The sequence below is a fragment of the Prosopis cineraria genome, unplaced genomic scaffold (assembly GCF_029017545.1).
Source record: "Prosopis cineraria cultivar Desert tree isolate PC_DT_omini unplaced genomic scaffold, ASM2901754v1 PC12, whole genome shotgun sequence".
In the NCBI taxonomy this organism is placed as follows: Eukaryota; Viridiplantae; Streptophyta; class Magnoliopsida; order Fabales; family Fabaceae; genus Prosopis; species Prosopis cineraria.
The window spans coordinates 31,466,115-31,483,386 of record NW_026555343.1 but is presented as its reverse complement, the minus strand read 5'-3'; the positions used below and the strand labels follow the sequence as shown (position 1 = coordinate 31,483,386).

General features: G+C 30.2%; 1 protein-coding gene and 1 pseudogene across 1 annotated transcript; both read right to left on the bottom strand.

Moving 5' to 3' along the window:
- Nucleotides 1-524: 524 nt before the first annotated feature.
- Nucleotides 525-1,970, bottom strand: LOC129289604 (probable xyloglucan endotransglucosylase/hydrolase protein 27). The gene is made up of 2 exons (XM_054926397.1): nt 1,289-1,970; nt 525-847 (listed from the first exon to the last, which is right to left on the bottom strand). The coding sequence occupies exons 1-2, from the start codon at nt 1,869-1,871 to the stop codon at nt 843-845; spliced, it is 588 nt and encodes a 195-aa protein (XP_054782372.1). The 5' UTR covers nt 1,872-1,970; the 3' UTR covers nt 525-842.
- Nucleotides 1,971-4,611: 2,641 nt separating this feature from the next.
- On the bottom strand, nt 4,612-7,908 carry LOC129287514 ((+)-neomenthol dehydrogenase-like; annotated as a pseudogene).
- Between the last annotated feature and the right edge of the window lie 9,364 nt (nt 7,909-17,272).

Below are 17,272 nucleotides of genomic sequence, written 5' to 3'. Positions count from 1 at the left end.
AACAATGTCCTACATTTTTTAATGAAGAGAATATCTTTCATTTTTTTATTTCTTTTTTGCTTTATAAGTAATGGAGGAGCCAGGACTGGGTACAAGATAATTTAATTTAAGAATTAATATTTTTTTAAAAATAATATAATTACCCTATGAATAAAATTGTAATAACAAAAGAAGCTTAATCATTACTTTTTTTAAAAAAAAATTACATTGAACAAATTGATACAATCTTTTATGTAAAATATGTTCTTCATACTTATATTTATCATTAAAGTATTACATATTTAACAAGCTTTTGAGATCAGATATTTTTTATTTAATCTAAAAGGTGTAAAATCTCAAAAGTAAGAGGTGTAAAGTTACAGAATTTACATATACAACTTGTAATTTTTTTTTTAAGTGAGAGGTACATTTGCACACCATCATCCATGAGCAGCTCCACCATAGGGTATAAGAAGCATATTATATTGACAGTAGAATATAACCTCCCCTAAAGGACAAAGAGTAAATCCTTCTCAATTAAATTGTTACATATACAAAAAGTAAGATTCAAAATCTCAAATTCATAAATTTGAAAATTTTCCATATTATTTTAGGAATAGGAAAAAGAAAAGAAATATCCTCACTTCAGGGTATTTGTGGATCCCGAGCTTCAGCCTATACATACATACATGTGTGCGTTTTCATACTTTGTGAACATGTTTCTTTAATTCTTTCCATACCATATATATGTATTATTCAATCTTAAAAAAAGAAGGTTTAAATATGCTTTGTCTATCGAAGAGAATTAAGCAAATTGGAAAGCTCTGCTCTGCTTTACTGCTTGTTTTTCCCCCAACCTGCTCTTATTCTGCAAACAAAAAGAATCACAACTTAAAAAAAAAAAAAAAAACCTGTACGTTTACGTGTATGCATGTATCACATCACATACCAGCCATGAAGGATCGTCAAAGCCAATCCCAGCACTCCAAAACAAGATACGTAGACTTCCCAAACATATCAGTTCAACGAATCAGAACTCAGGACAAGGACTAAAGTTACTCGAAAGTTTCAAAATATACAAAGAGAAAGAAAGATGATGGCAACAATTTATAAGAAGATACAATAATTTCTAAACAATGGTAACGACTTCAATACAAGCTTCTTATAATTCAGAAACACAAATAGCAGTAGAAGAAGATGATGACGATAACAATGAACAAGCGAGATCAGGAATCACAAGCGGTACCAATTGGCACACCAATGTCCTTATAGTGGCAAGCATAAGGAACATCAGAACCATCGTACTTACCACTCCAATTTCCCTCAGCGATATAGCTAGCATTCCAAATTGAACCATACAGAAACATGGGCTTCTCAGGAAACCCTAATTCACCATCTTCCCCATCCCCTTTCTTCCTCTCCTCTCCTCTCACTACCTTCCCATCAATCACCCACTCGATCGAATCACGACCCCATTTGATCACATACTCGTGAAACCCATCGGAGCAATCGAACCCCAAATCGTGAATCTGCTCTCTGTTGCCAGTCCCGCGAGTGTAGAAATTGGTTTGCACGATCGTCTTGTCTTTGCCCAAGAACTCGAAGTCGATCTCGTCTTGGGATTTGTCGCCTTCGAGGGAGGAGAGGTAGATGTTGAAATTGAGGCCGCTGGTGTTGCCTTTGGGACACTGGATGAGGGCGCTGAAGGTGCCGTAGAGGAAGCGGGTAGTGGTGCGCCACCGTGAGCCGCCGCGGCGGTCGAAGGTGAGCACGATGGAGTTGGAGTCGGGGCAGTGGGAACAAGCGTCGGGGGTGTAATCAATGGCAATCTCTTTGAGGGGTTGAGTATGGTGATGGTGGCTGGTCTCCGGGTGAAGAATAGGATCAGCCATTGAAGAAGAAATGGGAAGAAAAGGAGCAGACTAAGAAGTGACGTCGCCGACTGAGAAGAGATGCTGTTGGTAAGAAGGAGAAAGGGAAAACGAGGTAGGGACCAGGGACAGACGTGGTAAGAAAAAAAAATCAATATCACGATCTCAATTTAAAAGTACGCTTCCCTCACATTTTTTTAATAAAATTATATATATTAATAAATGTTATTAAATATATTTCATAATTTTATTTTTTAATACACATAAATTTATAAAAGTATTTTTTTATCAGACATAATTTTATTTATAAAATATTAAATAAATAGAAAAATATAATAAGAAAAGAAGGATATAAAATGTTGCAACAAGTATTAACCTCTAGTGATGCCTTGTCCATTGAATTTTTTAGGAGGATATTAGAAATTGAAAAAATTGAAATTATGTTTGAATATTTTTTTTAAAACCTTAATATATTAAACTAAATTTTTTTGAATTATATATATAATGCAAAATACTTTTGAATACACAAATATCAAAATGGATCTTGGTTTTTGTTATTTATAATTTTTATTATACAAATGCTTCATATTAAAAATATTTGAACAATATATAATAAACTTTTAAATAACATAAAATTTGATATGTTAATAAGGATAAGAAGAAATACAAAGTTTGATATGTTGGAAAAAGTTATATAAACAATCAATATACATTAATACTACAAATTATTGAAAAATAATTAGGGGTAGAATGATAATATCAAAAGTAGGTACATATTTTAATTCCCTCATTAATATTCCAACATCCAAATGCACATTTCAAAAGCTCCACTTTTACTCACCTTCTCAAAATGTTTTTGAAATATGGTTTTATTAAAAACAATTACCCAAATAATTTTTGGCTTTTAAAAAGCTACAAAAGTAATTTCTAAAAGCCAAAATTTGGTTACCCAAATACACTCCAAGTCAAGTTCACATATCTCCTGTACCTGGTCTCCAATATCTCCAGGGATGAGTGGAGGAAACATTATTAACGAATATTTTGGAAATAATTTTCTAGTTTTTAACATAAATCTTCTTAAGAAAAAGAATAATCAAGTAATTTCATTATGTGCATTTTTTTATATCAAATCATTATGTGCATCTTATTGACCTTTCTGTGATTCTTGTGAATCCAATTCATCATAGGGGCTGCAAGTTAGGGGCTGCCAAACTTTTTTTTTCCCTGACTGAATAATGCATTCATGAATCTAAACTGATTGCAATGAGATCAAGTTTTCAAGCATAACACTTTCATCATCCACCGCTTTATGAAAAGGTAGGGGATGATTTAAGATATAGACATTAACATTTATAGAATAAGACGTCTTAATTAAATGGCCAGCATACAAATTAGAGTGTCTACCAAAGTGATGAATAACTAAACTCTAATTCTTATGGTACAAAAGTCTCACATTGCAAACCAACTCCATGAGTTTTTTTTTTAAAAATAGTATATATAATTAATTTGAGTTTTTTTTCATTATTTTAATAAATAATATCATTAGGGAAGTGTAGGAAAAAGATGATAATAAAATGGAAAGGTTCCACTTCTATTGATGGTGGCCAATAGAAATTAACGATGGTAATTGGTGATGGTTAGTCGATGATGATAAGCTAGTGGCAACTGATGGAGGTAGCAAATAGCAATGGTTGATGGTGACAACTAATGATGATGGATGGTAATCAATAAGTTGATGCAACAAGTGACAAACCTAAAAATTTTAGAATAATGGGATAACTTACATATACATATATTTTATGGGGGACATCAAAACTAATATTATTAAATATCTTTTGTACAGTTGGCTATGGAGATCGATGTTGGTGGGCGATCTTGTGCAATATGGTGGTGATAGCTTCCTGTAGCTAGATGATATGTATTTTAAAATCTAAAAAAGAAGATGGAAACAAATGTAAGATGTTTCTATTTTCTTATTTCTGATAACAATAATAAAATGAAAAAAATATTTTTAAAATTATTTTTTGGAATAAGAAAGATCTATTAACACATAAAACGAAAGATACAAGAGATATACAAGAATTTAACACCTCCCATCATCCCTTGAACACAATTGAGTTTTTTCTCCCACAAGAAATTATTTAAATATAAAATACGTTACTCAATTGAGTTCTTTTATTCTTTTATAGAGTGTAATTTGGGGTCTAGGGCCGTATGCAAGTGTCTTGGTAGTTTTTCAAATCAATACTCGGATATATACCCACTAGAGAAAACTTTCTGGATATAAGTTTGAGGTTTTGATATGATCTAAGCCAACATTATATTGTAAAAAAGAAAGAAAAGAAGGATACAGTGATGGAAGATATGGTGACACTGGGTAGCCTTAAAAGAAGGGTTTTATTGTCAACGTCCTTTCTTTATGATCAGTAATGGAAGGAAATATAATAACAGACAATTAAAGCCTCGTTCGTTGGTTACTAGAATGAAATAAATGTAATGTATTGAAAAAAATAAAAAAATCAAAATAAGACGAAAATAGGTTAACCATATTTATGAAAGAGAAGGATAATTTAGTAGGGTTGGAATCATGAATCATTCATCAGATTTTTAAAACGTGAGATGATTTCTACATTTATGATATGTAATATTAAGTTTTATTATACTTATTATAAGATGAGAAGGATGATCTAATTTAATTTTATTTTGATTTTTCCAGTCATTCCATTCATATTCTTTCTAGCAACCAAACGACACATATGCATTTCACAAGCCATAAGCCACTTATTTCATGAAAATACACATACATCACTGCTTAAAAAAAAAAAAAAAGACTCATGAGAGTACCATTATCATAATGCTTCTAAAGAAAAACACTCCCATTGTTGGCGAAAAAAAGAAACTACTACCTTTCAGCACTTCTTTCATGGTTTATGAACATCTGCCCATAAACCATTTATTTAATTTGTGTAAAGATTAATAGAAAATAACAATCTTTGATCAAAATGGTTTCTCTTCACTCCTATAGAAAAAAAGCCCAGAAGGACTACCATTGGGCAGCAAAGCCAACCTTCACAACACTTTCAGCTCCTTCATCAGGAGATAGTACCCCACAATTTTTGGTCATATCTGTCCTGACGTAGCCAGGGCAAACAGCATTAATGCACCAAGATGGGTAGGTTCTTGCCAGAATTCTTGTGTACCCATTCAAAGCAGCTTTTGAAACATGATATGCAGACATGAATGCAGGCCAACCTTTTGTTTCGAATGAGCTACCCTCTTCAAAATCTTTCAGGAATTGCTTCAATGTGTTCTCAATCTTTTCTTCTGTGAGGCTTTCAACATCACTTAGTACATCTTTTAACCTTCCCTTTGGTAGAAACTGCAACAACACATACAGAACGAATTAAAGCAATATACTTATCCAACACTCAAAGCAGCAAGGAATATCAGAAGAAAAGTGCAACAAAGATTCCAAATCATTTCGTATGCCTTGCAACCCAAATATTTCAGTATGTTGCTCTTGTCGATGTATCTAACCGTTCTTGAAATAACTTGTCACTCATGAAGCACCAATGCTTCAAAACAAAAATAAACAAACCCATATCTCTGATACAATACACGTACGTTACTTACATGATACATGTTGCATACTTTAGCATTTGTACTACTTACTCTTTCGTTAAAAAATATAAGGTATTTTTGATCGAATTTCACCCTCAATAAAGTAGTTACATGTCATTAAACTAATCTTATCTTTTTATATTTATCTCTATTTAATAGGGTATTTCACTCTAAAATAAATATAAAGTGATTCGTTTAATAGGGATACTTTTAGTTAAAAAAAGGCAATAATTACACCTTAAAAAATTAAAAATATCTTACATTTTTTAACATCCAATCCCTTAAAGAATGCCTCACATTTTTTAATGGAGGGAGTAAAAAATTAAAAAAAATTAATATTTTGGTTGATTGTATTAAGTGTCCTTATACTACAATAAGCATACTCATTTAAAACTCAATATATCTATACTCATATCATAAAATATTAAAATATATTATATATGTTCCCGTGCTCCCTTATCCTAAAATTTTAAAAAAAAAGGGAAAATTTAACTTAAAATCTTCAAAATGAACTTATTTGCTGTTAGGGCCAAAAATATTCTGAAAATGCATTGCAGAAGATCCTTCAATGTAATAATTTGTGCCCTAACAGCAAAAAAGTTTATTTTGAGAAGTGTTGTATCGACCGTATCATGCTGTAGCATCGCATCTGATATACATACCTATATTGATACATTTTAACTTGTCAGATTTCAAAAGGTTGGTATGTGCACATACCTCCAATGTTCCCATCATGGAGGCAACCATAACAATTGTTGGAGACTCTGATAATTGAAGAAGGGGAATAAGTGATGTGCATGTTTCTTTTGTTCCGTGGTAGTTTGTTCTCACAGCTTCTTCAGCCAACTCATAGTTCTCTGTGGATATTTTTGTCCAATCCACTTGAGCACCTTTCTGCTACCGTAAATATCAATAAATTACCATCCTCTTTTTTTTTTTTTTATAGTCCTAATGACATAAGCTCTATTAACACCTTAATTTTAAATATAGTAATTTAAGCTAGATTAAATTTATTCATAAACCACAAAATGCAATTGGTTTGAGTTTACGTGGGAAAAATTAAAAACCAAAAACAAAGACCAATGTGGTTTGAAAGACATGCCTCTATTCCAGAATTGGCCAAAGCATCACCATCAACAATTGCACCAGGAATCGCTGCATTATTTACCTGCATAAAATCCATGTTGATCGTTGTTTTGGGTGACAAATACAATCATTTATATTTTTGTTTGTATGATTTATGACTTTGCAAAGATTCTGAATTATATTATATTTTAATATTATTATCAATTCTATTTTTAAACTATTTGTCTTTTATATTTTTTGGTGAATATTTATTTAAGTTTCATATATTTTAACGAAATCATTTTATTTTTATACGCACTTCTTTAAATTATTAGATTTTTAATTTTTCAGAAAATTAAGTAGAAAAGAGCTTTTATCACATAATTCAGAACCTTGTTAAAATTGTTTGAAATTTATGGAAAAGGTAAATTAATTATTCAAAAAACTAAATTAATAGTCTCACAATTGAATGATAAGTAACTATTTTATATTTAAATTAGAAATACTGATTTTTTCTATTTTTATACAATATGTGTATTTAAATTATAAGATAAATTTTTTTTTTGGCCAAAAGATCAAATTGTTATTATAGAAACAATATTCACCTGAAAAATCTGTGTATGCATGAAATCTTTTTCTTTTTTTATTTTCACATAATATATCAAATCTTCAATCAAAAGTTGTGATGAATATAAGATATTAGCTATAAGACTTTTGAAGTTATAAGCCACATATTTTTGTACAATTTTTTATAATTATTTATTTTTTAAAAATATAATGCACTCCTAATCTCAAGTCTTAGTTCTGCCACTACTAGTAAACAAATAGATGGAGATCATTCTTACCAAGATATCAAGTTTTCCAAATTGGGTCTTAAGGAAATCTGCAAGGGATGCTATACTTGTACAATCGATGAGGTCAAGTTGGTGAAATATTACATTGTCGGAAAGGCCAAGCTCTCTAAGTTTGTCAACAGCTTCAAGACCCCTCTTCTCATCTCTGGCTGTCAGCACCACCATGATTCCTTTAGAAGCTAATTGCTTGCATATCGCCAATCCTATTCCCTTGTTTCCTCCGGTCACAACCGCATACCTAAAGGTGAAATTTGAGTAGTAAGAAGGACATAACATTTTAATTTAGGGTTCAAGTTTATAGATCATTCTCTCTTATTATATATTAATTATTAATCCGAATTTTATCTGATGTGAGATAATTCTCATATTGGTTTAATTGTCCACTCACATCTCAGACAACTTAACAAATCTATATATTTATGTCACATTATTTATTGCAGGTGTAGTGGAGGAAGAAGGAGGAGGAAGGTGAAGATAAGGAACGTACCTCTTAGTTGTTTCTGCCATGGCTAATGAAAGACAAGTTTTGAAGGACAAGGCTGCTCAAATAAAGAGGGCTATACATATATAAATGTAATGGGCATAATGATGATGGGTTACAGCTTTCGAATATTCTTCAAGCTGTAACATGGCGATTGGCCGGCATTTGGCTTTTTATGTTTTGGATTCTTACATAAGAGCTGAAGATTCCATTAAATAGGGAATCAGATTATTTCCCCAGCTTCGGCTGTGTGGACGAAGGTCACAACTTAACTTTTCACAATCCATTTTGGCTTTTTATGTTTTGGATGCTTACATAAGAGCTGAAGATTCTGCTAAATAGGGAATCAGATTATTTCCCCTGTTTCGGCTGTGTTGATGAAGGTCACAACTTAACTTTTCAATCCATTCTTACAAGTTTGCATAAGAACAAAAATTCTCAAAAATCACTCTCGAGTAATTCTTGGCTCATGTTATAACTTGAAGAGTCCTTTTCTTGGTAAAAATCCAATGCTGTACTTATACTTGCATTATTCATATAGTTTAATGTTTTTCCCTATACAACTCAGTCACTATGTCTAGAATTTCTGTAAATGTGGAGTTAGTTATTCCAAGAGCAATAGATCTTCAACTCTATCTTGTTTATGGTTTGTTCGAAATTAGAGGCCGTCTATATATCTAGTATTTATCATAGAAATATCAGAATCGAATCTAATCGCATCGTTTTCTGTAACAAAACCAGTAAGAAATAGACGATGCACAGAAAAGACACGAAAAATATGACACTAAGCTTGCTTAGAAGCGAACCAATCATGTCTTAACATACAAAAGAATAAAAAAAAATAGTATCTTTACGCAAATTTCTAACATACCAACAATCAAAATAAACATTTATAGGGCATAACATAACAAAAGAAACATTGTAGGAATAGGATTTAATCATGCATGCAGCCAAACTCTTGTTTTTCTCTTTGGATTTGTTCTTGGCGTTCTAAAATGTTGGAAACTTGGGGTGAGATTTGGGGAAATCTAGCTCAGTAGCACAATTCACTCGAATGTCCAAGCATGCATGATTAACATTGAATGTAAAATCAAGCATTGCCATAAACATGTGTCACACACACACACACACAAGCATACATGTTCAAGTAAGGAGATTACACATGTCCATGACATATTCCAAGCAAAGATATATAAGCACTTCAACATGCTCAACATTATGGCGAGCCACAAAATTATTATTGCAATAATTAAACAATACTTAAGATATGATGAGAAGGGAAAAAGTAGCCACCTCACACACTTTGTGACTTCTACTATACTTGTTTGCTTTCCTCTCCTTCAAACCTTCATGACAAATCTCAAGAGTACTCTCTAACAGTAAAATATATAAGATAAATGAGTAAATTATCTCTTGCACTTTAGGTCCAGTAGTGTTATAAACCATGATCTCATTTATTGTACAAAATTTTTCATTCAATTTTTAAAAATGGTGCAATATGACTCATAGCGTTAACAAAAATTAACTTTAGCTGTTAGTTAATCAGAAAATAATAGAAAAGGACTTCAAAAATTGCAGAAAATTTTTTGGGTCATTTTTTATAATTTTTTGGATCTTTGTTTGTAATTTTTAGGTCCTTTATTGTAATTTTTTAAGCCTTTTGTATAATGTTTAAGGTCCTTTCCTGTTATTTTTGGGTTAATTAACGGTCAAAGTTAATTTTTGTCAACAATAGGAACTAGATAACACTGTTATTAAAAGTTAACAAAATAATTTACATAATAAACGAATTCAAGATCTATAATATTACTTGACCTAAAATTTAAAGATAATTTACTCATTTACCCCCGCACACCCCAAGAATATTAGGAGCGTCTTTTGCTTCTTGTTATACTCTGCATGAATTTATGGGGGAAAACTATTAGTTTCTCATTTCTTTATACCAAGGCATCAGTTTGTGGACAACTCATTTTCTGATATACGTGAGGCTGCTCCAACTTTGGATCTTTTATATTTTAATTTTTGCTTAATGATTTCTTTATGTTATAAAGCTAGAGATGCGTTATTCATTACATTTTATCTCTCCGCCTCAAGTCCCCATAAACAAGTGCGGCTGGACGTCGTTCACGACATTGCTTAGGACAATGTCAACAGGCAAATCGCAATAGATATATTGCCATTTGCAGGCATGTTTCCCTTCATCATTATGGCAAGCCACTTTGACAGATGGAAGAAATTAATTTTTTAGGGCTAGCTAAAATATATTTTTAGTCTTCTAACTTTATATAAGATTTCAATTTAATTCTTTAATTTTGTAAAGTATTTTTTTAGTCTTTTAACTCTAACATTTTTAGTTTCAAATGATTATTTTTTATCTCAATCATTATTATTTTTAAAAAAATTAAACTTAATTTGTTAACATTTAAAATTTTTTTGAGAATATTTAAAAATTCAATGTAAAAATTTGCTGAGATAAAACTAACAATATTAGGTTTAAAGAACTAAAAATATACTTTATAAAGTTAAGATACTAAAATGAAATGTTGTATATAGCTAAAAAATTAAATACATATTTTAGCTATTTTTCAGCCTTGGGTATAAAGTATACAGCAATTTAGTCTCTGTAAAGTTTAAAAAAAAAAAAAATACCCCATCTACTCTAGTCTCTGTAAAGAACTCTTACTGGCTTTTTATCGATAAAACTTGGAATCACACAAAAGATTGAATTACACATGAAACTCAATCTTAAGTATACAACAAAATTACCAGGGACAAATAAAGAGAGAGAGAGAGAGAACATGAGAGGTAGAGTTCATTCTTCTCTGTTTCTCTCTTTATGTGTGGAGGACTCCACAACCCTCGCATATTGAATCTGTGAAAGAGGTAGGAGGCATTGTTAGTGATTTGGTTTAGACCAAAAAAATCATCTTTATAGTTAAGTCAGGTTGAATCTAAGTTGACTAATTATTGAGTTGGAAATTTGAGTTGAACTAGAAAAATTAAAAAGTTTTCAAAAAAAAAAATAAATGGTGATAAACATAATATTAAAAAAGCTTAAAAAATTAGAAAAATTTAAAAATTAGTCCCTATTAAAAGCCAACTTTATTTTGAGACAATTTACATGTATATAATATGATTTGAAGTAATTTTTTTTCACAAAAATATTGATAGCTATAGGTACAAATGTAAATATTTTTTAGTTTTTTTATATCTAATTTAACTAAAATCTACATATATTTGAAAAATTATAATTTATAGTATTGTTAATTTACAGTTATATTGTGTCATTTTATTAACAATTAAACATATTATATCTTTTTTTCTTATATTTATTTTATACATACTTCTAATATTATTTTTATTAAATTATTATATTATTAATTTAACTATTAATCTAATCAATTAGATTATAAAAATAAAAAAACAATTGACTTTTTCAATTGAATATCTCTTCCAACCATTTTTTTTTGAATATAAACTGAAAACTATCAAAGCAAACTAAAACAAGTCAAAGAAAGTCAAAATTCTACAAGAGACATCTTCCCATAGTCCACCAACTCCCTACATAAAGTTGGGAGATTATCAAAAGAACAAAAGTCACATCTCTTCCAACCTTTAAAACATTGGTGGGGGCTAATTATTGTTCCCTCCAATTTTAAAATGAATAAATTAAAGCCAGATGCCACAAGTTTAGTCTATTCACAAAGAGAACCTAAGTCTCTAAGTACAAAATGGGCTTGGCCCAAATCCATCAATAATTAATTTAAAAAGAGAGCACTTTTAATTTGTATAATTCGTCTCATGCATGTTTATTTCAGCCTCCAGTCATGCATATGTTGTGAACACTGCAACAGTGATTTGTCTCCTTGAACTCTCTGTGCCCAGATTATGTATCTCTTCCCATCCTGAATTGTTGAGGGAGGCAAGAACAGTTGAAGGTTGTTGGATTTGTTATTTAGTTAGGCATGTCGTTCAGAACCAGGAGTTAGAGGAACTTGTATCACCTCTATGTCCAAAATTACACTGTGCACCAACTAATTGGCCAACCTCAATATTAATAAGAAAGTAAGTGTGTGTTTAGTTTTTTGTTTGTTAAAAGTTTATTTGTTGAAATTTCGTTTAGCAAAAATTAATTTAGTGAAAGTCAATTATTATAATAAAATTGTGTTTGGATACATTTTTTTAAAAGTCAATTTATTAAACTAAAAGTTATTTGAATTAATAATGATTTGTGCTTCTAAAATGTATTTTTAAATATGTAATGATCAAAAAAGACATTGATTATGATAATTGATAATTTTTATTATACAAATATAATATATTAGAAATGTTTAAAAAATATGAAAAAATTTAAAATAACATAAAATTTAATATGTTAAATAATAAAAATAAAAAATATATTTTTTAATATTAGAAAAAATAAAACATAATAAAAGTATCATGGTCATTTATAAAAGTAGGTACAACCCAACTTTCATTTGTCATTTCAAATCTACAAAAAAAAAAAAAAATAGAGTCGGCAAATTCACATTTTAAATCCATCTCAACCCACATTTAAAAAATTATTTTGCTCACTTAAAAATTATTCAAATAATATTTAACATCCCAAAAGTTGAAAAGTGAATTTCAATGCTAAACCTTGATTATCCAAACACACCCTAAGCTAACTTGAACTCTTTCATTTTGCCAATTTATTGTGTGATGAAAGCACATATCCAGGTATATTTATTAAGTCAAAGTCTAAATTCCTTTCAGAATTTCCCTTTGTAAGGACTCTTACGTGTCCTTCAAAAAAGCAGGTTGAAATGTTTTTTTCCTCAATTGGAGTGACAATATACTCAAATTTGCTTTAGTAGCATCGGATAACACATTAAAGCCCTTTTTGAGTGACAAGAATTAGATAACATATGCAAACATCCTAGCAAAGCTTACATTTAAACGTGGTAAACCTTTTATTACATGAGGAAATTAAGGATGTGCTTGAATCAAGGCTTGCAAAAATAGAGTTTTCATAAGTTGAAGTTTGCAAACTGAAATTATGATAAATAAAAGTCAATTACTGTAACATGATTTACATTTAAGATGTATTTAAATTAAGCTTCATACCAAATCTCAAGTTCAAGCCGGAAGCGTTCTCTTCAATTTTTTTTCCCAGCAATATTGAAATGGTCTTCTCAATTCTAAAACCCGAGACTTGATAATTGGGCTACCTGAACTGATATTTGGGTTTAAACCAATAAACACACCCTCAATTCTTTTGAAACTCAAAATCTTTTGGAAATGGTGACGTAACGAGGAGAACGAAAACAATGCCACACTCTAAAAAAAAAAAATCAACAATTTATAAATTAGGCACCCCCAACACAGAAACAACGTTAATAGTGGCTAGATATTTATTCAAATTATATATGTTATTCATAAAACGACGTCCCATTTGAATGAATAAATAAATAAGATGTTAATTCTTTAGTGGTTGTGCAGTTGCGTTTTTTGTTTTTAATAAAAAAAGAGTGGGAAGATACTACGGCATTAATTGGTGGGAGCAAACTGGAACCGTCATCCAAACACAGAATCATCGTCATGGATGCAGATATACAATTGGCAGTGACAATGCATGAGAGTTAGGTCCTTGTTGGTGCACCAACCAAGAGGATTTGATTTCCTTTTCTAGCATGGTGGGCCATCTGGTTTTGTTTTCACATACTTCTTCCTAGTTCAACCTCTTCCTTCTCTTTCACATTAGGGACGGATCTAGACTTTCATGATTAGGGGGGCTAAACTAAAAATAAAATAAGAAATGGGGCCCTAAAATCTAGTTTAAACTATTTTACAGAAAAAAAAAAAAAAGAAACTTCCACCAAACATTCAGTGATCCATGGGGGTTAAGAACCCCTCCTTCCCCCCCCCCCCCATATTTGTCTCTAGCTCTTGTTCACACATTTCCCACTTAAAGGGAGTATAAATTAATGTTGGGAGAGTTTGGAATCAGGATCTGCATTACTATAAATGTACATGAACAATACTTTCCTTCATGCAATATTTTAAAACTTTTCTTTATACATATATATCTTTTGAATGCTGCCACCTATGGGGGAGATATCATTAACAATAAGAGAAATTGGATTAAAGACTTTTCTAGATATTTTGGTTATTATCAAAGCATTATTACTGAACTTATAGACATCCTTGATCTTTGCTGAAATAACAATGTTCACTAAACCCGACATCTATTATATTCTACTTAACCAAAGCTGTCACGCATATTCAACACAATTTTACTTAGAATCATCATCTCTCAAATATCATCAATAAAATTAGGGACTTGATCATGAGAGATTGGATTGTTGCTTTTGACTTGATCATGATATAGATGCATAAACTGGTTAACTCGCCAAGCATCTCATGACAATCTTGTCACTACAATTTTTGTAGAACCACCCTTAAAGTGTAGAAGCTTTATATGCTCTTATATGAACTAATTATTTCCCCTATACGATTTTTTCTGGCCTTATGTTAAAATAAAAATATATATCTTCTAGATATGCACACACTTTGCACTTAGTATTGTATATGTTGTAAAAGTTGCGGAAAACGTTATTAATAGATCAGAACACCAGGAAATAGATGTAGTTTCACGTATATATAACCTCATGGAGGGTCAACTCATGTATGTCAAACTAGACATGTATAATACATAAGCATAATTAATTTATGTTTTATCCTGATTAATTATGTCGGATAAAATAACCATATTTAATGATTTTTTGGACATACCACATCAAATACATAAATTCATGGTAAACAAATGCAAAAACAAAACTTGCGCTATAGAAGCATTTATATATGGTATTATAGTACAATATTTCATTATTCTATTAAAGAAAAATGATTTTAATTCTCATATAATATCTTAAAATTTTTCCTCAACAATAAAGTTATTCATACAAACTCTTTAGGATATTTAATACTGTTAAATCAACCAATTTTAATGCAAATTAATATATATATATATATATATAATCAGCAAATATAATGATAAGAAAATCGGGATAATGACAAATAAATCCCACCCAAATAAATAAATGACAAAAGATTACTATGAGATGGAATAATTACTCTAAAATCTCTAGGTACTTATCTTACATAATTTTTTTTGCAAAATTACATTTCTAACCCTCTACAAAATAATAGAAAGAAAGTTAATTGTCGTCATTTGCTACTCAATTTTAATCATTAAACAATCTAAACTAGTAGTCATTTATCTATCTAAAATAGCCACTACTAATAAAATATTGCAGCAAGTTAGTTGTTGTTTACTACTTAGTTCTCATTTTTTAAACAAAAAAACTGTTGTGAAAACTGGTAATAAAACAAGCCCTAGAGCTTTCTTATTTTAGTTGGGAGAATACAACTAAAATACCTTCTATTTATAATCAAACGTATAAAATATAACCTCAAATTTCGCAAAGAACATAAAAATTGATGATAAAAGAAGATATTATGAAATAATAGAGATACAATATATATATATATATATATATGATAATATAATAGATATCTACATAATATTATAATATTCATAACATAAGTAACAATTTTTTGCTTTGAAAAAGAAAATATAGGTTCCTTTTTTAAGAAATAAAAATAATAACTAGATTAAAATATTAACATTTGAGAATGAATTATAAACTCTATTAGCTCGATATTCGGGGAATGGGTTAGAGCATCGCGTCCCTTAAGGGTGTAAAAGGGTGTTAGTAGAGCATGTCCTCAAAAGTGTGAGTTAGATCAGATAATCAAGTAGTTTCCCAAGGTTATAATAATGCCCTTATTATCTTGATTACTTAACCCAAAACTAAGTAATCCAAATTGAATGAAAACCCAAATTATTAAACAAGTTTAAACGTAGTAGTAATAAGTATGGGATCTTAAGTTTTATTCTTAAAACACTTTAATAATAAACAAAAAAAGATTAAATCAAAGTAAAAACATATTCAAAAGCATGAGATACCGATTGATACTTAAAATAATTGAGAATAAGTTGAAAACATCAAAGAAACACAAAATATAGAAGTGTGCCGCGGCATAAGGACTTGTGCCACAGCATGTCCCATGTGCCATTGTACATTGCACAACGAATGACAATACAAGCTATCAGTTTGACAACTTTGAAAATAAACTTTTAACAAGTCTCAAATCTTCATCTAATATCCGATCGAGATGATCTAAGTATCCATAAATTTTTTTTAATAAACTAGCTAATGGCACTGTTTTTATCCTCAAATTAATTCATTAGTATTTCAGCCATAATAAAATAACTCATTTACATAATCATTGACTCAATGGCCCAAAATACATCCAATCATATGAACATGCCAATAGTGCAAGTATAACCAATATAAACCCCTAGTTGGCAATACCATTAAGAATTACACATATATAAAAGCATGATATAATAGGCCTACAGTGATAAACAAAGTTTCCATGCCTTTAGTGCTTTCCCTCTTTCCTACTCTAAGCTATTACATGTAAAATATTAAAGAAAGAGGTGAGTATAACCACTTAGTAATCAAAGTATATCTAATCTATACACATGCAAGCCATGTGACAATTGGCAATGAAATGTATGATCAATACTTCCCTTATAACCTCCTGATACCTCCAAATGAAATCATGGGCTATTAAATCAAATAAGATTTTGTTCATGTGAAAGGACTATCTAAACTCACCAATTATGAGAAATAACACGGTTAAAGTTTGCTACACTCATTCTCAGACCATAATTTCTCCCATTCTTGAATCCTTATAGGGTGTTGTTAAATCTAAGCTAGTCTTCTTAAGGAATAAGTAGAAACAAGTTAGGTTTGAGTCTCTTAAAAAATAGTACAGCTAGCATTCGGTTATCAAAAGATGACCATACCACATGGGTTTACACTATTCTTCTCTCTAGGGCGAACTCATGTCAACATGATTATGCAATAAACATGCTTATACATTTAGCATACAAATAATCATTTTCTCAAGCTTAAAGCATAATATCACATCTCAATCATCTTTACCATAGCCATATGACATTATCACAGCTATATCATACTCATTTTACATAATTACATTCACATATCACAAGGTCAAGAAGCACCATTAAGCCTTTTCACAAAATGATAAACCAATTATCTTTTTAAGTGCATTTGCACACTACTCATCAAATCACAATTTACCAAGAATTACATCAATTACCAATTTTGAAGCTGCACTTGCAATCACCATTTCCAAACATAATTCATATTACAGTAATTATGAAAAGCTATTATCACGTACTTAAAAAAAAGTTCTAAACATTCTACAATCAATCAACAAATAAATGCATAAACTAGATTCCCTCAATTACCTAAAACCTTTGA

Coding starts and splice junctions, on each gene's coding strand:
- LOC129289604 (XM_054926397.1), bottom strand. CDS start 1,871: ATGGCTGATCCTATTCTTCACCCGGAGACCAGCCACCATCACCATACT.